Raw genomic sequence first — 27,766 nt, 5'->3', positions numbered from 1 at the left:
AGATTACCTTAGAAGCAAGATGTTTGGCTGCATCCTCTCTTGATCTCTGGTTTTCAGGAATATCAGTTCCAAACCCAGGGGGCGTCTTAGCAGTGTTGGTGCCAGAATTTGGGGAAAGCAATGGGAGATCCTGGGAGGAATCTGAAGCTGCAGAAAAACAGGGACCAATATCATTACTGAAAACATCAGAATAGGGGTAAAATTCATTTTATTTTATTTTGCAGAGCTGGGTATCAAACCAGGGCCTTTCACATGCAAATGTGTTACATACTGAGCTACATTCTGGGCTATGAATATAAGACTTGACTAAACCCAGTTAGTATTTTAATAGGTAATGAGTAAACACATACCAGATGCAAAAGCCCAAATGACATCAAAGTCTCCCTTTTCAGTCCTGTCTCCCATCCACCCAGATTGTTGTTCCTAGTTTCTTTATTTGATTTTTTCCCCTTTTTTAAAAAAATTCTTGTATGGTTCAATAGTTTCTGTTCATCACGTTAGTGACATTTACTTTTAATGGGTTTTTTGGCACACAAAATAAGCCATGAATAGTCAAGTATTTGGCTACTCCATCCCATTTAAGAATTACTTTTTTATACTCTGGGTAATCCGGTTCAGAAGACAAAGGCTGTGGAGAAAGAAAGGATATAAAAGAATTCCACCAGTGCCCTTTTGGCTTGTTTTCCCAGGAGCCTAAACTAGGGTTTTTGGAATAAAGATTTCTCAGAGCACTGATCAGGCTTCTTGGCCCCATCCCTGCCCACAAAAGGGATTCAGGCCTTTGAGACAGAAGTGCAGGGAAGGCTGTCTCCATCCAGGGTTTTTAGCTAGAGAAGTACTGTGATAGATGGAAGCATTCACACAGTTCTCTAATAAGTGATGGCAAATTTGATACAGCAGCTGGAACAAGTTGAGCAAAACTGGGAATTTATGGCTATCCAAACAGCAATTTCCTCCACTCTCTTATAGGGGTATAATAAACTGGACAAGGAGTTAACCACGGACATACTTTTAGGTGATGAGCTGGGGCTGTTGGAAGCAATCTGCCTCATGCGGCTCCCGTGGCAGCTGAGTGCCACCAACTTAGAAACAATGGCTGTCTTCCCAAAGCCCACGTTTCCAACGACCACTGCTCCTCTGTTTTCCGTCAGCGCTGTGTTCCTCAAGCTTTCTTCTATCTGATGAAAGAGCCAATCCCTTCCCACAAACACGGAGTCTGTTGTTATGCTTGGTACTTCAAACAATAAGGGTTTCAATAAAATGTCTTGTGGCTTGTAGGGAGCAAATCGTGCTTGAGGGGAGAAAAAGGTTATTTTAGAAGAATGTCAATTATATATGCAATTTATCATTGTTTATGCTTAGTGTAGCCTCTACTGTCAAATTACACAAGAAAACAGTATTTCCTGTCTGGTTCTATTACTACTTCTGCAATATCACATTTATTGGTGTTACAAGGTGTCCTGTTTAAAAATCCCTCTGTAAACCTTCTAAGCTTTTTTCTTTTGACTCCAGGCAGAGATACTGAGAATTGGAGAAAGTGATGCAAGGGGTCAAAATATGTATCATTTGCCTATTGAAAAAATATTTCTATTTCTTTCACTACTGTCTAAGTAAAATGGGCATACTTAAATAAAACGGCTCCTTAGAGAAAGATTCATGGTCCTCATCTGGGTGAGAAGGTGCTTTGCCCAAGTGCTAAGTCTGCTAACCACAAGCACTCCCAAAGGCAGAATGCAGGAGGTGGTCAATATACTCCAAGAAAATGAAACAGAGCTGATTGATTCCACCTGGTAATAAAATAAGTAAACCTAAAGAGCATTAAGCTACACCTCATGCCAAAAATAATATACTGCAGAATCATTATTCAATCACCTAGGCAAGCAATCACATTTTCGATAAAGTTCCAAAGTGTTAAAAAGATGGCCTCTTCTGACACCTAAGGACAGTAGATACACGGGACAGATAGATTGCTCCATCGCTGGAAGCCTGCCTCATGAGCAAAGGGGAGAAGGCAGCTGGAATAGAGAAGGGATCACTAAGAAAAAGATGGCTGGAGGAATCGGTCGGGATGGGAGATGTGTGCAGAAAGTAGATAAAGGAACAAACATGATAACCTCTCTGGGTCTGTATTGCAAACCATAATGCCCAAAAGTAGAGAGAGATTATGGGGAATCATGTCTGCACGGAGGCGGGGGGGTGGGTGGGAAAGGGGGGGTATACTGGGGATATTGGTGGTAGGGAATGTGCACTGGTGGAGGGATGGGTGTTTGATCATTGTGTGATTGTAACTCAAACATGCAGCTTGTAACTATCTCACGGTGATTCAATAAAATTAAAAAATAAATAAATAAATAAAAGATGGCCTCTTAGCACACCTCACAGATAAGCTTAGCACACACATGCACTTCACATCGTGTTTTAAAACAATTGGTTTTAATGATGGTTATCACAGACTTTCAACATAGGTGGATCCATGACCACAGCTGATGCAAGGATTCCTTTAACTGCCCGTGCCCTACCTCCAGCTGTGTTGTGCCATGGCAATCTGATCGACGTTCGGAGAGGAGCATTTCTCTGTCCATCTAAATAGCTCAAGTCTTCCAATTTGGTTGAGCTTGTCGCTGTAATGTTAAATGGAATTTTAGTTTCTTCAAAACTCAGCTTAATATTCTCCCCAAACTATTATAAATTAGGAATCACTGAGCAATTTAGTTAAGGTTTTCAACCAAATTTACTTCAAGGTGATTCTGGTTTTGTTCAATGCAATTTACTTTTCCAGCAGTGTTGTTAAACACAAAGTGACAACGATTAAGTGCCTCTCATTCTGAAATCAAAGTCCTGTTGCCATGGTTGCCAGAAACCACATTTCTTTTGTTCTGAGGAGAGACACAAATTTTCATCATTCCTTTTTATAACAAAATTTGACAAACAACAGTCATCCATAAAATATCAATACTTGTTGCAAACATGCAGCAATACGGTAAGTTTTTCCTGCAGCTAGCACTCCCCATCAATGAAAATCCAATTTTGTAAATTGAGCACATTTTACCTGTATGACTCCACAGTACTCAATACTACAATTATTATATATTCATGCACATAAGTATGTATATATGTACATATATGTGTACATATGCATCTATGATACACTAATACTATAAAACAAAGTATATATTTTTCAAATCCTAAAAATAAGAATGCTATTTAACTCTTAAGAAAATCACTAAGACTCAAAAAATTTCATAGCTAATGGTCAAAAAGCAGTAAAGGTCTATCCAATGAATAAGTGTGTATGCTACTCAAGCACACATAAATTGAATTACAAAAACAGTCAGTGCAAAATAAATTTGCTATCTCTTGGTGCGTCTTAGAACCACATACAAAGTACATATTTCTACCTTAAGACACAGAATATTCTCTTATTTCTGTACAAAACCTGGGTTACAGCGAGGACAATCTAAATAAAATAAACATAGTATTGTCTGTGGGTTAAGAATCCCAACATAAAGTACTGGCATCTCATATATAGTATTGCTTTGCAGAAAAATAAAATGCAGATATCACCTGAAGGTGAGTGAAGTGGGGAAGGAAGTCAGATCACTCCACCTCAGTATGCCCAGGTCTGAAAGGACAGCAGCAAATGGGGTGTCTATTCTGCTGAAAGTCTTTGACTACCAAAAAGGCTCAGATGCAGCATCCAACAGCTGCAGGCATGCTCGCCTGAGGGGATCTATGTTCCCTCCTCACCTCAGTCCTTCGTTTCCTGGCTGCTCGCTCCCAGACAGACTGTACTGATGTGCCCACTCTGGCTGCAGGCAGCACCTTACCCCAGAGAGTGACACATCAGAAAGCCTGACTTGACAACAGCCTAAAATGATGCTTCCATAGCAGCCTTCTGGTACTATTCCCCCATCAAGCCACTTAACCATTCAGTACATGATTACCTTGAATTCAAGTTCAAATTAATCTCTCCCATTAGAAAGACTCAGCTAATTCCTCAGGAAGAACTTCCCCAAAAGGTTACATTTATGGGAGTCCAATGGTAGCCTCTAGTTTCTCTCTAGCTCCTATGTAACAAGAACATGTGAAAGTGTCCATTTGTGTGTGTGGGGGGGGAAGAGGTATCTAGGATCACTTGTGAGCCTGACTCCCCACAATAATACAACTGGGACTCTGGCCACAGTCTCTGCCAATATCCCTCTCCTCAGCAGAACTCGCACACCGGAGGCTACTGCCAAAGGGGCAGCCACAGCATGAAATCAAAGCCAGTTCTCTTAGGGCCCAAACACTCAGACGTGCAACCTGCTGTTTCAGCCCTGGGGAATCCAAACATGCCTGGTACCTCCATAGGGCTTCTTCCCTTGACCCCTCAGCACATACTGTTCGGTTTTATCATTTTGTGATGACTGAGCAGATTAAGACTGCAAGAATATTACAGGGCATTCCAATGAAATGACTGCCAAAAAAAAAAAAAGTTCTAGAATGATACTGATGTAGGAGATAAGGTTCCAAATGTCTCCAAGTTTCAGTTCCAAAGTAGGCAACATAAACACCTCACCTCCTCCATTAGCTCTGAGTCTGTTTCCAACACACTTAGGCAGTGTTAAAACTGACCACAGCTGGGGGCTGGAGCAATACCCCAGCGGGTAGGGCATTTGCCTTGCATACAGCTGACTAGGGTTTGATTCCCAGTATCCCACATGATCCCCTGAGCCCTGCCAGGAGTAATTCCTGAGTGTAGAGCCAGGAGTAACCCCCGAGCATTGCCGAGTGTGACCCAAAAAGCAGAAAACAAACAAACAAACAAAAAAACCTGACCACAGCTTTAAAGGCTTGGACGCCAGCATCTGGCTTCCTTTGCTTCCCAAGCTGTGAAGCCACTAAGATAGACTGCAGGAGATTAGCTGTGAACTCCAGCGAATGTCCACACCCTGTGTTCCTTCAGCAGCAGAGCAGATGGCCAGGACTGCATTCTACTTCTCACATTTGCCCATAGTAGATTCTCAGATATTACCAGTATGAGAACCTATCTGTTTACATATTTAAAAACAAGAACTTTAAAAATCCCAAATACCATTCATATCTTCAGGAAAAAAATTCAGTAGTAAACAAATAATTTCGTGGGGCAATATTCTGGACACTAACATCACTACAGTTCAATTCATTATACACTTATAGCCTGTACATGCAGTCTCACATCTGAGTGGGAAGCTTTGTAACATCTCAGGAAAACTGCTGCAGGAAAGAGTTTGTGCTTGTTTCGGTGGGATGGTGGGGAGTGGATAGGGTGGAGAGAGACATTCTCTAAGATGAGAAGTATCAGTTGAAAATGATGGATTAAGCTATCAAAATACATGCTATTAAGTCTAGGATAGTTACCAGAATGTCAAAAATTAGGCAATTGTGTTTGCTGGTTTCTTAGAAAAGTAAACACTGTGATCCACTCTGAAAGTATTTCCAAAGGGGATGGGGTTGGGAGGAACTAGTCATAAGGACCAAGTAATCTAAATTCTAGATGATATAAGACATCGCTTTTCATTGTACCGGTTGGTTTTCTTGACAAAGGAAAATAGGTGACCATGTCCTACATTTTGGTATCAATAACCTAATGGAAACAATTATAAATCAATCTGATTGCAACAAATATTTTCAAAGAATTCTCAGCAAAACTATCTCTAATCCTAGTCAATTTTTTTTCATCATCTTTGACCAAAAACAATTCACTGAACAAACAACTATATTCCTTTTAACATGTTCCATGACAGACAAGTCTGGTAACCTTAGCACCTGGTTTCTATCCTCTCAGCCCTGGAGGCCGGGTCTCTGGGGCAGCTGTGAACAGAGCCTGGCTGCCATCCTTGCTGTGCCTGCCTGTCCTTACGCTGCCTTCTGTACCAAAACACTTTCTGAATTTTCAAATGGAAATTTAGAGTCTGGGGAGATGATGAGAGTGCATAATTTGCAAGCTTGGGTTTGATGCTTGCTTCTACTGGGAGTTAACTCCCAAACACCTAACAGGGAGTAGCTCCCAGGCACACCAGGTGTAGCCCCCAAACAAACAAACACAATGCAATCTATCGATGTACCTACACACGCAAGTACTTTTCAGATATTTCAGTCCTTCACCAAAAAAAAATTTTTTTTGGCCAGGGAGAGTGGTATCACACAACTGGTGGTGCTCAGGGCTTACTCATGACTGTGCTCAGCGATCACTCCTGGCAGAGTTCAGGGGCCCATATGAGGTCCTGGAGATTGAGCCTACACTGGCTCTAGGCAAGCTTAGCACTGTATCCATTGTACTATCAACTCCAGCCCTATATCATATTTTTATCCTCTTCACTCTGAGTTTCACTTCCTGACTGGCTTGTAGAAACTTACTTCTGAGTCATTTGATGACAGACAGTGCTGCCTTTCCCCCACTTTTCCACTCACAACTCTCGCTCAGGAATTTTTTATGTGACCCAAGTGTATAAGACAGGTATATGAGACAACATCTATTGATTATAAACCATAGTGATTTTTATTTTAAAGATTTTTAGGGCTGGCAAGCTAGTTCAGGGCTTAGAGCACATGTCTTGTATGTGGCTGGACTCGGTTTGATCCCTCGCACCTCCTGGTTTCTACCAGCCCTTCCTCTCTCCAGAAGTGACCCTTTAAGAGTCAAGAGTATGCCCTGAGAACCACTGAATGCAGCCTCAAAACCATAAGTTAAAAAAAAAGCCCTTTGAGGCCAGGCAGATACATAATGCAGCGGTCAGGGGCTGCAGAATGTGTCCTGGTGGTCTCTTGTACTGCAGCACCCGAGCAGTATCACATTCTTGGGCCACTGCTCTAAACTTCTGTTCTAGTTAGCAAGAATCACCTGGAGTGGTCTATGAACACAAAGACCACTTGGGGGCCTCCTTCCCCAGGTTAAAGTAAAATAGAATCAGTTTTTAAGATTTTTCATGACTCCCACATTCAGCTACGTGATCCCATTATAAGGCTGAAATCCAGAGTTTAAGAAGCTATGTCTGGTGTAACTCAAATCTTATTCTTTTCATTGTATCTGAAAAACCCTGCCATTCTCTCTTAATTAAGGTTCTGCTTTAAAGGTAGGATGGTGGGGCTGGAGCGATAGTACAGCAAGGAGAGACGAGTCTTGCACATGCCAACCTGGGTTCAATCCGTGGGATTCCATACGGTCCCCAAGCACCAACAGGAGTAATTCCTGAGTGTAGACCCAGCACTAGCCCTTGAGCGTCGGTGACCCCAAAGCAAAAAGGAAATAACAATAATAATAATAAATAAAGGTAGAATGATGGTGGACAATGGGCAATCTATCAGACCCCTAGTCTGTTAGGTTACTATGAGGAAAGGCATTAGCCCATTTCCTTCCCAAATATGCTTTCAGCTTACAAAATACACAACACAGGTGAAATGAGCAAATCCATTAAGTGATTTGATGCTCAAACTCCAAGGCAAAAATCCTGCCATACTCTTATGCCTGTATAGCAGCTAATGAGTGAGCACAGCAGAAAGCAGAGAGCCCTGCTCTGCAATCACTGCAGTCTCCTGGAAAAGCCCAGCTCACACCCACTGTCACATTACCAGGCAGGAAACCACAGAAAAGAACTTCAAGCAGAAAACATAACCCCAAGTGGGGTGCCTTTAACACTGGTAAATTCAAATGTATTATGGTGTTTTCCTAATTTAAAAAAAATCTTCATTAAATTGAAATCAAGTTGTCCCTTTTTTTTGCAGTCGATACAGCTATCGCACTCTGGGATAATATAAATGAACCATTCATCATAACTAGGTAAAAATGGTCTAAAATCCAGTGGGTGCAATATTGTGCAGTAGTACAGGGTGGTGGAAAGACGCAGAAGCCTGAGGGAGACGCACAGCTCAGTGTGTACGGCTTCCCCCCACAAGCTCCCCGGCCAACATGTCACATCCCTCTTTTGGAACAAGGCCATCACACTTCCTTTAAAAGCGAATTAAGAGCTGTGTCGCAGAACTTTTCCATTAGAGCCTCTTATTTATCAGCTCCTTCAGAGTTCCATTGTAAAAAGCACCACCAACAACCAGAGTGGCTGACCACATCCTGAAGCAGCGGTATAAATTACAGAAAAAAACCCTTTGATGTAGGAAGAAGAAACCTGGCTCCATGAGTCATTAGTGGGAGAGGGAAATATGTAGGGTTACTTTGGTTGCAAAGAACAAGTTTCTCTTCTAAATTCAATCCTAGAGCACCGACTTCAGAAATGTAGCACCTAGAAATGGGCAGGACAGCTGCTCTGCAGAGGTCCTTCCCCTGTCCACCCCAAATCACTCTCTTTGACATGTAACTGACTGGTCAACAAACCACAGTCCCAGTCTGTTCTTCCTCATCTCTAAGTAGCAGCTGCTCCCTCTTCCTGAGACTGAGAGTTGGACCTATTATCACTGTCTTGACTGAGAAATATCACTTCCACTGTTTAAGCTCTGAGCACCCTTATATGTGAGTTATATAACAATTGGAGCTCCTATCAATGATAAAGCTAATAATTTTAAAATTACAAAGGGGACACACAGAGGTAGTACAGTGGGTGAGACACTTGCCTTGCATGTGACTGACCTGGGTTTGAATGCCTGGCACCCCATATGGCCCTGCAAGCCTGCCAGGAGTAAATGACCCCTCTATAAGTGACCTCTAAGCAAAGAGACAGGAGTAAACTCAGTACCACTGGGTATACCCCCCCGCCCCACTCTCCCCCCCTTTAATGATAAAGGATCAAAATGGTACTTTAAGGGATGGAGTGACAGTACAGTGGGTAGGGTGTTTGCCCTGCATGAAGCCTATCCAGGTTCTATCCCCAAGACCTCTTATGGTCTCCCTTGCTTGCCAGGAGTGATCCCTGAGTGCAGAGCCAGAAGCAAGCCCTGAGCAATGTTGCATGTGGCCCCCAAATTAAAGTAAGTCAATAGTAATTTTAAAAAGCTCTAAGATAGGATGAGTAAATTCTCTGAGCTGATATTAACAAATTCACTGTAACAATGATGGCTGATGACCAAAATGTCATAAGAAGTCATGATTCTGTTTAGGTTTCAAATAACAAGAAAACCAAGGAAAGAATTTTTAAAAATCTTTTCTTCCTTCTACACAGTTAGAATTAGAGTTAGAGTCCTAAGCTTAAAGAGTCCTGGAAGGGAAGGATCACAGACACACCATGAACACAGAACCTGTGTCTAGAGCTGGTGAGCAGAGGCCTAGCAAAGCGACGTGCCTGCGCCAGGCTCACAGACCAGGCCCATGTCTCAATTCAATTCCCAGCTGAAGAGAAAACCCAGTGCACTCAGACCCAGCAACATAACCCTGCCAGGGAGAGGCGTAGACTCACCTGCAACGGAGTTGGGCCGTGGCATGATTAGCGAGCTGGAGCTCTGAGAATAGGGGACCGGACCATCTCCAGCAGAGCCTTCAGCTTTGGGCAGCGTGCTCTCGGCAGGCCCCGAGGGCTCCTCTTCTGCCACTGGGGAGCAATTATCCGCCCTGCGATCATGAAGCACTCCCTTCTGGACCCCGAGCCTTAGGCTTCCGTCTTTATTCCATTCCAAACTGGAGCCACTCCGGTCATCATTTTCGGATGAACTTGTAATTGTGGCTGAAATGAGAGACCAAAACACTTTACAGAAGGCCAGGCTGTGCTGGTGGAGTGGGGAGTTAGCACACACTGCCTCCCCTCCATGATCAATGGAAAGTTTCCCGTCTCCCAGAGATTTTTATCAAAGTATGTTTCATACAATGTATTTTGGTAAATTAGAGGAATGCTGCTTATCAGGGGAAATAAACTGCTAAATCATTCTATAAGGAAGGGAGGTGGAAACCTCTGATAAGAAGATAATGAAAAAGTTGTCTGAAACTTTTAGAGTTAACAGCAAATTGATGTAATTTGGAGATAAAGCACTCACTCACTTTAACAAAGATTAATTGCTCACAGAAGTATTCCTATGTCATTTAATGACCTTGAATCTTTATATATTTTCCAAATCACCAACATTTGTGTACAGAGGGAGGGAGGGCACAGAGCATTTACCGTGGTAAGTGCAGAAAAGAAGAAAATCCATTAAAACAAAAATACAATCATAAAATCAAGCAGAATTTTTACTCTTTAGAATTAAAGTTTATAACATCAGTTCAAAGCAATTCAAAGAGGTTGACTTGACTTTATTCCTTTTGCAGCTTAAAATGGAAAACTTTCATGTAACAAGCACAGGAAACATACCAGCATGGGAAGGCATGCTTGTTTGTCAAATTAGTATTTAGCCAGAATGGAAAAAATTCTTGGCAAAAGAGAACAAATATGAAGAAGGAAAGAAAAACATTTACCTATCTAGCTTTTACAAGCAAAGCCACCTCTAAGCTTAAAGACACTGCGTAATATATGAGCCCCTTTAACCACATGTCACTGTGGCGCTAACATGGCTTGTGTCCTTCAGAAGGGGACATGCCTTCTGTGTTTTCCTTTTAGATTCCAGTAAGCCAGGAACTTTTCAAGAGACTCAGATGGGAATGGACTGTGTCAGAGTTGCTTCACCTCTATCATGCAGATACCCTTTTTATCACCAGGCTGAGGAATTAGCTTCAATAGAATCTGTTATCTAAGATCAAAGGGTCTAAACAAGGCCTGTTTTACTATATAGTTCTTGAAGGTTTAGAAACAAAAATGACAAAATTTCCTTACTGTGACTGTGACCAGAGAGCATTCTGTCACAATTCTAAGTCAGCCTCTGCTCCTCCTGCTCCACTCTGCTCTGTCTAAAAAATCCTCCAACACAACTAATTTAATCGTTTCCTGAAAATGCAGTGTTTGGCACATCTGAGGTTCTCAATCAGGGTCTGCCTTTTGAATGAATCAGTAAGTGAACAAACCTGGCCTCCCCCTGTGGCCAGAGACAGGACACCAGTCTCAATGGACCTGGTGATGCACTGCTGGAATTAAGACTTTGCATTCTGGAGCCTGAGTTTGCTCCTCAGCTCCATATGGTTTCCCAGCCCACTTCCAGCACTATCAGGAACAGCCTCCAAGCACTGTTGGGCGTGTGCTCTCACCGAAAAATAAAAGTTTACGTCAACTTGAAACCTTTCAGTTGTCTGTCATTACTCCCAGTTTTATCAGACACATCCCATTAGTTAGAGGCCATCTATTTGAAGCCAATCACAGCACTCACTGTCTTTATTTTATTGGCTCACTCACATGAGCACAACACTTTCATCCTAGAAACGCCAATGGTGGTAGTAATAGCAGCAGCAAATATTTACTATATGGCAGGGACTCCACTGAGCGCTTCACAGGTAATGCTATATAACTTATTAATGAGATTACTGCTTATTAATGATAGTTAACTATAAATGGCAACCGTTAATAACTTGTCATAGTGCTATAAGCCTTCATTTGTAAGTCCAGTGCTTGGCACTCAGAATGGTTTTCCCAGAGTAATGTAGTAATTAATGAGGTTCTCAGAGCCAATATGTAAGTTATAGGGGAAGTTCCCGATACAGTGAGGATGATTTTATTTGACTGCTCTTGCTGTTTCACTCATAGATAGATATAATTTGAAGGTGAAAAATAAAAAATAAAGAGCAGTTTTCTTCACTGGCCAGTGCCATTCAATTCAGAACCAAAACCCCAAGGGTCTGAGTGATAGCCCAGACTTCAGGCAGAAGGACCAGGAAAACGACTTTGACTGCACCAGAGAGAGAACTGTAGGCTCTTGAGGAAGTGGCCGCCAGGCCAAAGACAGAAAGGCCAGGGCTCCTGACAAAGGCTGAGGGTCCAGCCTCAGTGTGCAGTCACAAGTGCTCATGCTTGCTAAGGTGAAACAGCAGGACCTGGTGAGTAGGCGGGGCAGGAAGACCACCTGTTGCAGGAATCTTTGGGAAGAGAAGTGTCAGACAGGATTGCAATTTCAAAAGGAGGGTACTTAAGTTTATATTTGCATAATGTTTGTCCACAATCAACAGGGTCCTGAGAGGCAGGCAGGAAAGAAGCTCTGAAGCCATGGGCCCTCCCACAAAGATACCCACTCCACACTGTCCCTCCCTGGGAACCAATGCCAGACACAGTCTCAATAATGGCCTGAAGCCCAAGCAACATACTTTAATCTTGGCTCAGGTCTGATTAAGCCCCAAAGCAGATCCAATAGGGCAGATAAAGGCCCAACAAGTTCAGTTTCTCTACAAAACTAAGAGGCACGATGCATTCCAATATCTCCAAGAAAAGGAATACAAGTTCTCACAACAAATAATAGCACTGTCCTCCCGTTGTTCATCGATTTGCTCGAGTGGGCACCAATAACATCTCACAACATATTGTGAGACTGTTTTTGGAATATTGAATACGTCATGTGTAGCTTGCCAGGCTTTGTTGGGTGGGTGAGATACTCTCGGTAGCTTGCCGGGCTCTCCGAGAGGGGTGGAGGAATCGAACCCGGATCAGCTGCGTGCAAGGCAAATGCCCTATCCGCTGTGCTATCACTCCAGCCCAACAAAGGACAGCCTATGCAAAAATACTTATTTTTCTTCCAGGCTAACAGAAATGAAAATTCCTAATAAAGATGTTGACCTAGTGACCTTAAAATGAAAAGAATATGCATTCGTGTGCACACACATGTACAGGTGCACACACACATATATGAGCAACATTTTAGCGTTTCAGCTATGACATTTTCAGTAAAGCTTTTTCTAAAGAGGTGCCACTGACATTTTCCAGAGACTGGATGAGAATGATTTGGTTTGGGGGCCTCATTGGGCAGTGCTCAGGAGCGACTCCCTGCTCAGGGGATCAAACCTGGGGCTCCCTCGTACAAGCATGCTTTCCAGCTCTTTCCTATTTCCTTAGTCCCTAGACTGAATTTTATTGAATCATTTTAAAAATTAGTCTCCCAGATGTCAACTTCTCAAGCCTCACTTACAGTCCCTAAGTCTGACCAGGAGTGATCCATGAGTACAAGGTCGTCAGGAGTAAACGCTAAGTACTGCTGTGTAATCCCCCCAAAACAAACAAAAAAATAAGTCATGGAAAAAATAAAAGTCATTTTATAATTAAAAACAAATTAGTTTCCCAACAGCTCACAATTGTAGTTATCTTATTCCTTTGACCTGTCTAGATGCCAACTTTTATATATTAGTGAGGCTTCAACCACTATTCCAACAAGCAGGGTCCTATAAAATTAGTGATTTATCAGCTCTGGAGTTGTATAATGCTGTGAATTAGGCTATGCCACATAATTATCAAATTACAGTTAATATATTCATTGATTGTCATATGTCACATATGACTCTATGTAGTCTGAAATTTTAGCCAGGAACTATATTTATCTTCCTCTCTCTAATAACACATTTAACCAGATCTTTTAGGGTGACACTACTTCTAAAGCACTTTTCGAAATTTCTTAGGAAATATAAAATGATCATTCCAACTATGGAAAGAGGTGGACAAGCTGAGAAACATACTTTATATCAACCCTGTTTTATAAATATGGAAACAGAGTCAGGATAAACGGATCTCTCCTTCATTCCTCCCCAGTGGGGTCCTCTCCTCCCCCAACTCTCATTATGGTCTTATTATGTTTAAATATCAGTTCTTTTATTTTATGTCAGTGTGCCTAAAAAAAACCTTTGGCACTGCTCAAATGACAGAACCATACCTAACACATGCAAGGCCCTGGGCTTAATCCCTTAATCTCTTAACTCTATGTCTCCCCCAGCCCAGGAATGTTGGGGTGGTCCTGGAGGACCTCAAGCACTAGATGGTCAGGCAGAAAATCACCTGCAGTGTCCACCTGTCCAACCCCAGAAACCCTGGGGAAGGCTCATATATTAAAAAAATTCCACAGACAAAGAGAACTCACTAGGTTGAATACTCATTTTTTTGCATGAGGGAGGCCCAAGTTTGATCCCCAGCACTACATGGTCCCCTGAGCTCTGTGTGCTGTGTATGTGTGTGTGTGTGTGTGTGTGTGTGTGTGTGTGTGTGTGTCTGTCTGTCTGTCTGTTGGGGGGGGAGAAGAAAAATTCAATTATGTGCCCAGACCCTAATACAGAGCCTGATAAGGTCTAAATTTAAGCTAAAGGTTTACAAAAATCTTCAAAAGAAAAAAGAAAACAGGTTCCAGATGGTACAGTGGACAGGTGCTTGCTTTGCACATAGCCAACCTGGGTTTGATCCGATGGCTGTGGGCACCACCCCCATTCTCCCAAAAGGAAGATAAATAAAAGGTGACGGGCATGAATATAAACCTTGGCATCCCCACTTTTGAGGATCTGTAAAGACAAATCTCTCCAGGCCCACTGCTAGAAATAGGCACATTTTGGCTCTATCCTATAAACACCACTGTATACATTTGGCATAATTTCTCTTTACACTTGGCACATAGGAGAAAACATACGAGAAAAACACATTAACTACTTCTAAGCAAAATGAAGAAAATCTCATGAACCTGACTTCACTATTTTTCCTCTTGTTTCTTTTTTCCAGCTTCAGTTAAAGAGAAAAATCCTGATTTACTAAATGTCTATTTGTGAGTATCAAATTCACCTAGGAATGATTCAAGTATAAAAAAAGGACCCTCAGAAAATAACAGTGATAGACACAGTACCAGCATCCTGCTTACTGTGTATGGTCCCGCTTTCACTGAATACTCCTAAAAGTCCTATGGATAGAGAGAAGGGGGACCACTAACACCCAAGTCTGCTGTGTTTCCCAGTGGAACACCATACTGTAGTGGAAATATTTTAGCCCCTCTCTGCCATATTTAAATATGTGCAGTAGTCATCTCCACCTCACACCTGGAGGCAAGCATCAGTCTATGCAGCGGACATGGGCTGGCACTTAATAATCACAGAGATGGATCAATGGTTTCAATTGCCTTCTGCCTGTGGACTGGCGGGCAAGAATCTGCTGCTCTAAATTATTATAATAGAAACCATACACAAAAGCACGCATTTTTGGAGAATTTCTTTTAAACCCAGAAACAGGAATTTTCCTAGAGTACCCCAAGGCAGACTGCCCAACTTTCACTCTCCAACTTTCAAAGCCCAGGTTCCAGAAAGAGACTCCTCTGTCCTACCCCAGGCTGTGGGGGGACCAGATACAGGGACATATATAAAGTGTCTCACTTGTCACCAGGGCTCAAGAACGTCTCCCCCTCCCCCTTCCTCCCACCGCCCCCCAACAAATGTAGAAAATGAAAGCAGTACTAAATAACTCCCCCCAAACATTTGTTTTTCAATTTCTATGTTCACATTAATGCCTGACAGGGAAGAGTTTAAAAGCTAAAACACTGAACCAATAAATTCAAGATCAAACGAGAAAGAAACATAATGGCTGCATATAAAAGTGGGAGATGGGAAGAAGTGAATCAAAAAGGAAAACTCAACAACGGCAGCTCCCTCTGTCTCTGAGCTGCCTGAGGAGAGCCCATTAACCGGTTTGAAAAGGAAAGCAAAGGCGAGTGAGGTGAGCCGATGGAGGCAAGATCAAAGGAAACAGTCAGGGCAGCAGCAGGCTCAGCTCCGGGGCCCCTCCACCTGACAGAAGGTTCTCTCCTCTCCCAGGCACTCACGTCCACACGGCTTGGCCCGCCACAGGGTGTTCTTCGCTTCCCCAAGTGACAAACGGAGAGACTTCATGGATGAAACCAGCCTGCATGAAACCTCCTGACCAGAAATTCCAGACTCTGCTGCTCCCTCCGCCCAGCAGCAAACTAACAAACCACAGGGCAACGGGGCAGAGGCTCACCTGGAGTGACTGCTCAGCTCCCCCAGTCAGCAAGGAGAAGGCTTCAGGAAGGCACTCAAGCGCGCTGCCCTCACCTCGCCTTCCAGCTTCCAAACCGCAGGCAGGGCGGCCGGCCTTACCTTTGGCTCCCGGGGACTTTCTGGCTTCAACTGCTGCAACTTTTCAGCCCCGTGTGCCATGCCACAGGGCCCTCCCCGCTCTCAACCTGTCCAGAGCACAGGGGTCCCCTGTGCTCTGGCTTGTGACAGGCAGATCTCTGTACCAAATCTCCAGCGCCGTGCTCAACGAGTTGCGCAAGGTGTGCTCTGCTATGACATGCAGTGAACAGGCCAGGAACCCGAGCCATGCCTTCACAGCCTGTGCACGGGGCCCTCGGATTATGGAAACACCCAAAGGGACAGCTGGGGCAGGGTGTGTGGGGGGAAGACAAGGCAGCCGGCCTCATGCAGCTAGCTAACAGTATCCGAATACTCATGCTGTATCCGAATGTATCCGAATGCAGCTGGAGGTCAAGCTCTCCAGAGAAGAGCTGGTGGATTTAAACGGAGGTGAACTTCCTGCCTCTGGAGTGTTGGCAAAGTTACAACTCTGCCCAAGGAGTGCACTAAAGGCAGAGGTAGCACTGCTGACAGTCCAGAGGCAAACGGGACTATTATGAGTGGTTGGGATTATTATGCATCTACTGCATACATGTTTCATAAGAAGTAATTGTACCGTCATGCTTTTTTGTTTGTTTTTTTGCTTTTTGGGTCACACCCAGCGATGCACAGGGGTTACTCCTGGTTCATGCACTCAGGAATTACTCCTGGCCATGCTCGGGGGCCATATGGGATGCTGGGAATTGAACCCGGGTCAGGCCGCATGCAAGGCAAACGCCCTACCCGCTGTGCTATCACTCCAGCTGCACCGTCACATTTTTAAACCCTTTGCAGCAACTGATAACTTTGACACTCCAAAGGACAAGAAATCATTCTGGGTACACACAGGGGAACATGTTTTGAAAGAGATACTGTACCTGGTCTTTATTGGTACATTATGGAACAAACTTGTCCCTGGTATGTAGCAAGTGACTGAAGGTGCTTTGTTACATCAACAGAACAGCCTAAAGAACCCAGGCAGAGTCGGAATGAAAGTGTACTAGACGATCTGCTGGCTCAATTCATCACCAGAGATTCCTTCCCTGCGTTTACTATATTACTGAATTATATATGTAAAGGCAATTTTTCTCCCTTCACCGAGAGATTTTTAAAAAAGCTTCTATAATTAAGGATGATTTTTTAAATTGCAGGCAATGTAGCAAAATGAATATTAACAGATTTGAAACACTCTAAATAGTTATTACCAAATCAATTTCAGAGCATTCCAATTTAGTAGCAAGCAGGGCAATACAGGTGGTGACAAAAGTAACATTAGCATAAAATCTAAAGGGCAGAATTTCCAACAAATGGAAATGAAAATAAAGGACAATTAATTCACCTCAGCGTGCCTCTGCATCTGATCATATCTCACTTGGGACACGAAGCCCTGGAAATAAATAGTCTAAAGCTACCTCTGGAGTCACTGGCATTTCACAGCCTAGGAGGGCATACAATGGATTCAAGGGAAGATTAAACTCAGCTCCCCGCTTTTTTGTTTTTTGCTTTTTGAATGTCTTAAGCAACAGGGCAAAAAACAAATATCAGACTCTGGTGAGCAGCAGCGGGATACTGATCAAGTGCCTGGTATCTGAACTGCCACCCACTTTTGCGTCACATGAGTGGAAGCACTCATGTGATGGTATCCCCTGCCTAAATTCAAACAAGCAGCAGAAAAACAGCTGCAAGTCCCCTTGCCCCCATCTCTCTACCCCATCTCAAGAAAGAGGAAAGGAAACGGGAAGAGGCCACGGTTTATGCTCTGTCCTTTTCAAATTCTGAGCACTTAATCATGCTGAAAGCTACTGACTGGCATGGTGGAATGTGGAGGCTCAGATGGTGAGAAGGACGGCAAAGGAGCACCATCCATTGGCTGGGAACCTGCCCTACACAGAGTTGTCTCAGCTCTCAGAGAAAGCAGATTTGAGTCTTAAAAAAGTCACCTGAAGACTACGTGACAGCAGGGAGCAGAGAAGGGAATGGGAGGAGTGACTTACCTAACAACTCTCAAAATTTTTCTAGTTGTTCCCTGTAAAGTCCTTCTTCCAGGCACATCTGTTATTTAGGAAGGGGGAGAGGAGCCACAGGTTTGGTTGAGGGTGAGGGGGTGGTTAGAGAACACTTAGCAGTGCTCAGGTCTTACTCCTGGCTCTGCACTCAGGGATCACTCCTGGTGGTGCCCAGGAGACCATATGGGGTGCCATGGATCAAGCCTGGGTTGGTCATTGCAAGGCAAATGCCCTGCCTATTGTACTATGGTTCCAGATGGCACATCTATTATTAATCAAAAAGATTTAATACTTTAAAAAAATCCTGATAGGAAAATAAAAGCAAGGATGCATCTGTTTTCCTCACTTAATATCCATATTCTTTCTTTACAAATAGAGAAATAGCACAGTTCTTTGACATAAATACACATATGTAAAATGTAAATCACAATATAGACACAAAACTATACATTTATATCAACAAATTCTTTAAAATCTACTATTTTCAGGTATTTTCAAAAAGTCACATTGGTTTTGACAAACATTCTAACAAATAGAACTTAAGTGATTTTTGTTATTTTTTTCAAATACAGGGATTACTGCACTTTACACTTTCCATTTGTAACAGCTGAAAGCAAGTTATATTCAAAAGTATTACTAAGGAAAACTGTTTTCTCAGGCATGAAGGAAACACCTTTAAAAGCTACTTCTTTATAAAGTTTTCCTTTTCAAAGCAAATAATTTAAAAGCTTCTCTCTGGTAATTGAGCACAGCTGGGTTTCACATTTGGAAGATTTTCACATTGCATGTTTTAAAATCAGAAACGCACTTCTAGGTAATAAAATATTCTAATATGTAAGAAATCAGGAGTTTTACTTAAAAAAGTTATTTATGGGGAATTCCATTAATATCATTCAGTTTAAATAGTATTTCAACATGACAGAATTATTATACTTGTAAAGATATTTATGCTGGAAGAACTTGGGCTCCCTGATACAGGATCAATTGGAACTCCTCTCTGCACAACATGATCAAGTTGAAACAGGGGCCTGGTAAGCCCAGGGCCTCCATACGGAAATACTGGGGGGAGTCTCTTCTTTCCTCTCATGGCCATTAGCTTGCCTGCCTCCTACCAGAAGTTCCTAAAAAGAAAGTGCTTTCACCCATAATGTGTCAAAACTTGTAGAAACAGCTGCAGCAGGGTGCTGGGTGGCAGCCTGAGAAGGCTGTTTGGGCCTGTGGGAACACAAGCATCCCTGGCTGGGCAGAATTATTTAGATTAACTATAATCAGCACAATGGAAATGAGCTTAAATAGCAAGGAGAGGCCAAAATTTGGGAAGTTGAAGATGGGCCACACCCAATAGTACTCAGGGATGACTCCTGGAGATACTCAGGGGACCATATGTGATGCCAGGAATGAATGCCGGTTCATGCATATGCAAGGAAAGTGCCTTATCTAGAGTATGCATTATCTTTTCAGTCCTAGCTCAGGAACTTTTAAGGATGGATTGCACTGTAAGAACTTCCTCTATGTGTCCCCAACAAACTGTTAAGATTGTCCACAGAACTCTAATCTGAGCCCTAAAGCAGCCATCTCACAGTGCCATTGAAGCTGTGTCACTTACACCAGACCATCCCCCAAACTTCTGTGAATCCAATCCCAGCTTTCTGCATAGAAAAATCTTCAACAACTTAAAATGGAAAATGAAAGAAAAGCTGCTTCCTCTCTTCCCTAGACCCTCTGGAATTTAGAACTTGAATCTTCACCAGTCTATTTGACAAAGAAACTTCCAGGCTTTCCACAGCAGAACGCCAAGATACCACCCCTTCATCTCTGTCCACTAGGATTAGGTGTTCCTGAACATCTGACTCTGTTAAATATTTGCAGTGTCCCAAGGCTGCCATTCCCAGGTTACGCCTTGTAAAACCAGGCTTGTTCTGAAGAAGGAAAAGCACACACCCACAATCCTGGAACCACACCTGAGTCACACAGCCGTGCTCCCTGGAAAAGCAACAGAACCTTTGTCCCTTCTACTGACCTAGGAAGAAGCCCTGCGCTCTCTAGCTCCACCACTCTCACCTCTTCAAAAAGCCATGTGGCCGGAGCCCCCCAGCAGAAAGGCTAGCATTTCCCCTGTCCCCTCCCTTCACACTGCCAGTGTGTCCTCTGGCAATATGATTTCAGTGGGTCACGGAGATGGAGAGGGCTGTGGTGGTGTCACCAGCATGATGTTTCCTTCTCTGCCATCTACCTCAGGTCCCTGCTCCTTATGGCATCACTCATGGCAACAGGAAGCTGGAGTGGGGGAAGAGGGGACGGTCTTCCCTAGAAGAAGGACTGCCATAACTACCTATCTTCTACTTTCACCTCAATCTTCACCACTTTACACATTCGGTCGAGTTACGGAACAGGTTGTTTTGAACTAAGGTATGAAGGACAGCCTGTCACAGTGACAAGAAATGTGTGATTTAATGTCCGCAACAATGTGCAACTTAAAATCCAGATGACATGAAATAGATTTCACAATGCCATCCTGGAATGAAACTCCCATGCAGCTTCTTCATAAATCAACTGAGCAAGCCACTGGCCCCCTTCAACGAAACTTGAAGTGCACTGAAGTGGCAACAATTCTCATTCCCAGCACCATGTCAGCAACCCAGTAGACAGTCAAAATAACACAGATGAGCTTCCTATTTATATGGAGATAAAGTTAAATAATAAAACAAGAATAAGTTGAAAGAAAATACTGAGGTGGTATGGAGAGCATATAAGCATGATACTAACAAATATGGGTTTGGGTAGCACTGTATTAAAACAAGCATTCATGAAAAGATTCAATAATTCTGCAACTCAATTTCATGGACAAACACACATACATAAAATCAAACCAGCGACTTCTCTAAAGAGGGAAAACCTCTTTGGAACACTTAATGGAATCCAACCACTTAATTTGCACAAAAGAAGGTGGAAAGAGGGAAGTCTGGTGGAATGAATATATGACGGTCATTTTTTTTTTTGTTATTGGAAAAGTTTGTCATGGTCAAAATAAGAAAATGATGTAGCAGTTATAATCAAAGACAATAAAACCAATGCCAGAACATGCAATGACAGGCAAAAGGTTGTATAAAGAAAAACAATTAGTGGCATTGACCAGATCCTTGAAGGAAGTAAACTCTAAGGTGAAAAAGCTTTACGAAAGCTAAAAACACTGTTAATATAGTCATTGGGCTATCACAAAATTAATTCCAAAGACCTAGCAGTGACGGACAGCAAAGAGAGCAATGGGCCTGAGAATGAATGTAGCAATGAGAAAAATTAGTTGGATTTTACTAAGGAGCAGGTGGAGAAATAGAGTGAATTAGGATGGAGAATTGGCAGGATAAACTCCTAGGAAGACTTTGAAGTTGTGTCAGAAGAAATACTATCTGCCATGAAAACCTCACCTGCCATTTGTTACCAGTTGAGGCTTTGGGAGGAGACGGGAGGTGATTACTAATGAGAACAAGATTTCTTTGGATCTGAAGATCCTGATCTAAGCAAAAACTAAGGATAGATATGCGAAGGGCTGCTCACAGACAGAGCTATGGGGAGTCCAGACCAGGGCATCCACTAACCCACTTCCAGAAATCTTACCAATATTCTAGGGCAACGTCTAAAATAAAATTAACAAACCTGCAACTTGGTTTTTTAAATCACACTTGATGACTAAATAAAACAAAGGAATGAAATTCTCATTTGATTACATAGTAAGTGGGGTTTGGTCTAAAATTAAATGTAAACTACTCTTCAAAGACACATGGGTACCGCAGCACCAGGGGAGGAGAGCCGCACTGTTAGCTGGTGTTCAACAGAGAATGACTCAAGACAGGGCAGCACCTGGACACCCCTTCCACTGGCTCAGTCTCTTAAAGATGTCAAACTGGAGGTCTGAGAACCCAGGGGCCCAGAACTACCTACAGAAATAGAAATGCAGATTATCTGGAATGGAATCCATTTGTAAGGGCTCTAACATTCTCTGGATGGTTCTCATAAGCACTTGAGACAAGAAACTACTGAAGAGTTCTTAACTTTACAACGAAGGAAAGAGCTGTACAAAGAACTATGATGTTGCTCAAGTCAGTGAGATATGAGCCAGTCGGGATGAGAATCCTGGTCTCCTGACCCTGCGGGGCACAACCACAACTACTGTGGGTGAATAAAGGGAGGAAGCATTCTTAGGAACTCCTGATCTCAAGAGATGGCAGATCCCATTACTGCAGCATTTCTCCCTCAAGGGAGATATGATCTCCTATGGGCCCCCAGCATATTCCAGGAGGGACATAAGTGAAAATCAAGTATAAGGAGGGGCGATCAGGTAGGACAATGGGACCATAGGAAAGAAACAAGGTTGGAAGGGGGACATGGTCAGACTTTGGTTGAGAAACACTGCATCACAGTTATTCATTACTCTGTAAGGATGTAATCTGAGACATGCTACGGTTGGCAGCTCCATCATGGGAACGTCACAGTGTGTACTATGACACACCAAAGCTATGAACAGACATAGTTGTAGAGGTGTTCTGTCATTGATGGAGATGTCATTAGATGGTGCTACCACTGTCCTCAAATGACATTCTGTGAAACATCATTTCATCATAACATCAATGAGAAAAAAATAATTCCAGACTAGAGACTGAGCAAAATGATGTTATCTGGGGATCTGGTACGACTATGTCATTTCACTTCAAGTTTCTAAGAAACTAATGATGACAGTTAAGAAAGTCTCCTGTGTGTGTGGGGGGGGGGGGGGGGAGGAAGAGGGGGAGAGTAACCAACTGGGGAAAATAACTGACCTTGACATGGGCTGGGAAGGCTTCTCAATATGCAGGAATGTCACTGCCTGCTAAGTGTCCCCTGGGACTTTCTATCTCCACCCTCAAGAGAATTAATGGGTGAGAAAGGAAGAAGGCTGTACTTCACAGGCCAGTTCTGATCTGGATTTTTTTTTAAACCCTAATGAGTCTCAAGTTAACACCAAGATGCGTGAAAGCCAATGGACTGGTCACTTCATTCTCTGTATGAGAGGACAGGCCCGGCAGACCGACCTTCGGAGGTCACACTAACACCCTCTATGCAAGCGCTTCGTGCAGGCTCTGGCTGATGCACGGAGCCATGACGATCCCGAGCAGTGTGCTGCTTACCTATAATTCCACTGTCCTTGCTTTCCAGGGTGGAACTAGGGCTGCTAATGGTCTCACAGGGACTTTTGTTGGCTGCCGTCTTGCTGACACAGCTATTCAAGGTTGAGCAGGGACTATCGGTGCTAGGAGATGCGGTGCTGCTTGTTAGTGTGGAGCAAGGACTGATGCCTTGGCTCAGAGTTGTGCACTGTAAGATGAATGGAAGGAGGAGTTAGCATGGCTTAGCAGGGGCAGTCTCTCGTTTTTGACACAAAAAACAATGAAAACTAACCACAGGAAAATAGAGAATGGTCTTTAGCATCTTGGGGACTTTACAGTCTTCCAAATTTTATGAGAAAAATATAGCCTTGTTCTGTCCCCCTCCCTGGTGATTTTCTTTTTCCATTAAAGAAGCCACCTTAGAAATCATTCCGTGGGCATGGACATTCATAAAACAGAGACAGCAAACTGGAAGGCTTCCTTTCATTCAGAGGCTGCAGAAAACAAATGGGTTCTTTGACCTCTGCATGAAAAATCTGGAAACTCAGTTTCTCTCATGTGTCACCAGCACAGCAACCTGCCTCTATTCCTGGAGATTTATGGATGGCAAGATCAGGGGAGGAGACTGGTGGGCTCTGCCCTCGCAATCAGCACGCCCCCTCGTGAGTACACTGGCAGGGATATGTGCTCCCTGCCCTCACTGTTTCACACACGCATGTACACACGCACAGACTCCCAAGTGGAAGGCTGCTGCTCCCTGGGATGGGGAGTGATCGCTGTGAGATGAACCATTTGATCTCATCTTATTTTGTCTTTGCCCTATCTCCTATTAATCTCTTCTTCCCCGCACTGGCCCACCCAAATCTCAACTGCTAAAAGGGTTCAGTAAGGCATTCACCATCACAGCCCGATGATGAAAAGAGTGTTGTGCTACGAAGAGGCAAGTCATGTCATTTACTGGGGATTGCTTTGAGCCCTTTTGTCCATAGGACCACTCTTCTCTGGTGGTGACAGAAGGTTAAAGTGGACATTCCCTGACCTGTGCCCTCATTCTGCTTTTCCCTGCCCCCCCACTGTAACAACCCACATCTAATGAAATAACTCTCAGAACACAACAGCCCAGACAAATGACTGAACAGTAGTGACTCCCCCATCAAGGTAGGGGAGAAGGCGGTTGTCCCTCAGCATTCTCTCAGCGGGTAGGAAAGGCAGCATCTTCCTCGAGTATTTACCATGGTTTCATTTTTTTCTTCAATGGTTATGTGTGTGGAACTTGGGATCCCTTCTCCCAGTAAAAATCCCAGCCTTGTCAACAGTTCTTGAGCTGCCGGCGAACAGCTCGGTTCATTATCGGCCTTTCCTTCTGGAACAAAGAAAGAAAACAATGAAGATGCCCCTCCGGGAATTTCAGAATCGCATCTGGATGAGTTGGCACTACAGCTGCTTGTCTGGTGCTTTTGTATATTTTTATAAAACGCACAAGTCTGACAATGCTGCCTGTCCTCAAGCAATACATTCTAATTAAGAGGCTGTGACAGGTTAAAAAAGCAATACCAGTGAAACGCCGAGTTCAGAGAGTGAAATATTTGGCTTGAATCAAAGGAACAGTATCATAATTTGACAGCAAAATCCCATTTCCAAGTCATGTGAAAAATGGATACTTCAGATACCAAGGGCAGATAAAGGACCTACGCTTCATCTTGCTTTTATTTTTTTAATTATTATTTGCTATATTCTTTTGCAGTGCTGCAAATTGAACCTGTAGCCTCACATATGCAAGGTATGAGCTACAATTCCCAGCCTTTTTAATTATTATTATTTTTATTTTTATTTTTGGACGGGTCTGGGGTCACACCTAAAGATCACAACCCCTAAATTCAGTCCCCAGCTCCCCATATGTGGACCTGGGGATGGAACCAGGGTTGGTTGCAGGCAAGGCAAGAGCCTTAGCGCTTATACTACCTTTCCAGCCCTCTCATCTTAACTTTAAAGAAAACCACTTGTGGCCAATTAGCTTTTAGAAAGCTAAAAGACGAAGTAAAATAAGTAAAAATCAAAGTGGCAACTGGGCAGAGACCCAGGCTATTTGGATGCTGGGGTACAATCCAGAAATTCAATCAACAGGAGCCCAAATTGAAATGAAGATTTTTAAATTCCAGTGAAATGTGTCCCAAGAGACAAGACCCAAATAGTCACTCAGCGCCTGGCATTGAATGCCAGGATGTGGTATCCTTAGTCCTGCAGTAAAAACCTCAGTAAACAGGAGATGTAGAAAAGGACACCTTGCCGTGTGTGTGTGTGCACCCTGGCAATACCAGAGGTACACTGTACCTGAAGACCACAGGGCATACCGGATGCTCTTCCCCTCTGAGGGCTTCTCAACACCAGTCATTGGACTTCTTGCAAGTAAAAGAATGTGACTGTTGTATCTGACTTCAATAGTAAGCCATAGGTTAACATTAGATTCAAGAGCCCCTGTGTGTATTAAATTACACTTATTTGCATGATTTTAACATCTCACTTACATTTCTAAATTGGCATGTATCAGGAGAGGAAATAATGTATAAAGCAAATGTACTCCGAGAAGTCTGAATACATAAGAACAGTAAGTAACCTACAAAATAATCACTTAATGTTTTATCTTTTTTTTGGTTGTCTACATTTATCAGCCTAAATCTGAAAATCTACAGATAATAAAGGATTTTGAGTTTTCAATCTATAATAAAACCACCAACACTCAATGTGAACCTTGCTTTTTCTGAGAAACCACATAAAAAATATGAACACAGATAAGAAGACCATAATTTTCATCCTCACTTGCCTATCAGTTTTGCTAAGTAATATTCCCAAGATGGCAGTTACAAGGGAAATTTCAAGGGATTTATCTTCAGGGAAGGAAAAGGACCCTCACTCTTGGCCTTTTTTCAAAAGGCTATGTATAGGAGTGTGAAGGGTTGTTTGTCCATTTGGGATACTGCTTGTGACTCTAGGAAATCATAGGGGTAAGGTACCCAAGGCTTAACAGTTCTGGGTAAGAAGAATTGTGATATTACAGGATCAATAGTGTTAAACTCCTACTGTAAAGCAGTGTAGCCCCAAACCAACTGGGAAAGGAGCCACCCTAGGCGGGTCCCCCAACTCTCAATGCCACTATTTACAGTCCCTTTCCCACCAGAGATCTCCAACCACACTCTGATCCTCAAGACACCCGGACACCTGAGAAAGGAGACAGGAACCCAACCAAATCAGCACAGCCCAGGCACACCTACAACCCCGGCCGCCAGCTCACTTCAGAGCCTGTTCAGTGCCACCTGCCCACGCCCAAGGCCCAGGCAGGGCCACTGCTTTAGCTTAAGAGGCAGCCCAACCAGAGGAGAGGACAGGACACAGATGGAAAGGCAAGGAAGTGGGTGAGGGGGCAGAGCTCAGCAGTTTCTCTATGCCACACCCCCTTCCTTTGGAAACAATCTCTCTACCACAATCCAGTTGTGACTGTGCCCCAGAATGTTTAACTTCTGGTTCAACCTGAAACACTCTGGGGAGAGAGCCAGAACTACTCCCAGTTGGCAGCTGCTGTGGAGATAGAGATAGCAGCTGCGTAGGCGTGGCAGCAACAGAATTTACCCTGACAACAGGCAAGGCCATCCCCTATGGCTTGAATGGGGCTCCTTCTGCGACCCTGGATCCAGTGCAGGGCTGTGGAGAGGAAAGGGGGTACCCCACCCATCACCGTTGCCTCTCCACCACATCTAGTAGATACTGCAGATTCCCAAGGATTTATTAAAGTATCTTAAAAATATATAGCCCAAACAGTTGTCATCCACCCCTTCAGACACGCTGGGAAGTAGTGTCAATACCAGGTATAATGTCTGAACTGATGACCAACACCCAAATTTATGATTAATTTGTTTTCTTTACTGTTCAACCCAGACTCTGCAGCTACCAAAATTTCAAAACGCTCACTGGGTTCAAAGTGAATGCACAGATGTTCATTTTTCAGGTTTTGCATCCGTTAAGCCACTGTAATTTTTCTTCCAATGGTTTCCCAGCTGTCTTTTCTTATTTTTCAATCTTCTGAAAAATCTTTCCCTCAGAAACCTGTTCAGTCTGAATTTCTTAATCCATGTCAAATCAGTCACATTTCCGTCCTGACCACTCAGAGCCTTCTCTCACTGAACTATTCTAGCACGAGAACCCTGCATGAAGTGAGTCATTTGGGGAGAGCTGAGTTGTTTAGAAGCTCACACTGATATGCTCAAATGTTTCTGCTTCTAAAATCATCACCAGCTACTGAGATTTAAACAGTTAGGCGCAATTTTCTTTACGCTAAGACTAACTCTGATACACTCCCCAAACCAAAATATAATTGGATACTCTAAAGGCAGAACATTTTCATTCACGTAGCTAATATTTAATCACTCATCAATGATGGGTGTAACCCACCCAATACCAGAGATAGGAGCTGGTGAATACATCTCTTAGCAATACTTTGTCTCTCAAATTTAAATATCCAAAGAATTTAGGATGGCTAAATTTGGAGCCAAGAGACTAATTGGTTTCACACTCCCCAGACTTCATTAAGCAAGTACAGAGTGATTTTCCTCCTGAGAATGATTTCATGGAATCATCTGTTATACTATTATGGAATGACTATGTGAAGAAAGGCAGGGAAATTTCTTGGATCACTTCCTATCATTTTTGACATTCACAACTATTGG

General features: G+C 43.2%; 1 protein-coding gene across 3 annotated transcripts in view; it reads right to left on the bottom strand.

Annotated features, from left to right (window-relative positions):
- TANC1 (tetratricopeptide repeat, ankyrin repeat and coiled-coil containing 1) overlaps nt 1-27,766 on the bottom strand; it is a 262,094-nt gene that overhangs the window by 56,199 nt on the left and 178,129 nt on the right. Inside the window, exons 6-11 of one of the 3 annotated variants that reach the window (XM_056110165.1) lie at nt 24,281-24,411; nt 23,070-23,256; nt 9,363-9,626; nt 2,520-2,621; nt 1,010-1,291; nt 8-147 (exon numbers count right to left, since the gene is read on the bottom strand). In XM_056110165.1, coding sequence (XP_055966140.1) covers nt 8-147; nt 1,010-1,291; nt 2,520-2,621; nt 9,363-9,626; nt 23,070-23,256; nt 24,281-24,411 — 1,106 coding nt within the window. The remainder of the gene's footprint in view (nt 1-7; nt 148-1,009; nt 1,292-2,519; nt 2,622-9,362; nt 9,627-23,069; nt 23,257-24,280; nt 24,412-27,766) is intronic. The other 2 variants (XM_056110166.1, XM_056110167.1) reach the window with 2 other exon arrangements.

Source organism: Sorex fumeus, unplaced genomic scaffold (assembly GCF_029834395.1).
Source record: "Sorex fumeus unplaced genomic scaffold, SorFum_2.1 ptg000009l, whole genome shotgun sequence".
Lineage (NCBI taxonomy): Eukaryota > Metazoa > Chordata > Mammalia > Eulipotyphla > Soricidae > Sorex > Sorex fumeus.
Note: the sequence above shows the minus strand (reverse complement) of the source record. Positions and strands in the feature narration are given on the sequence as shown.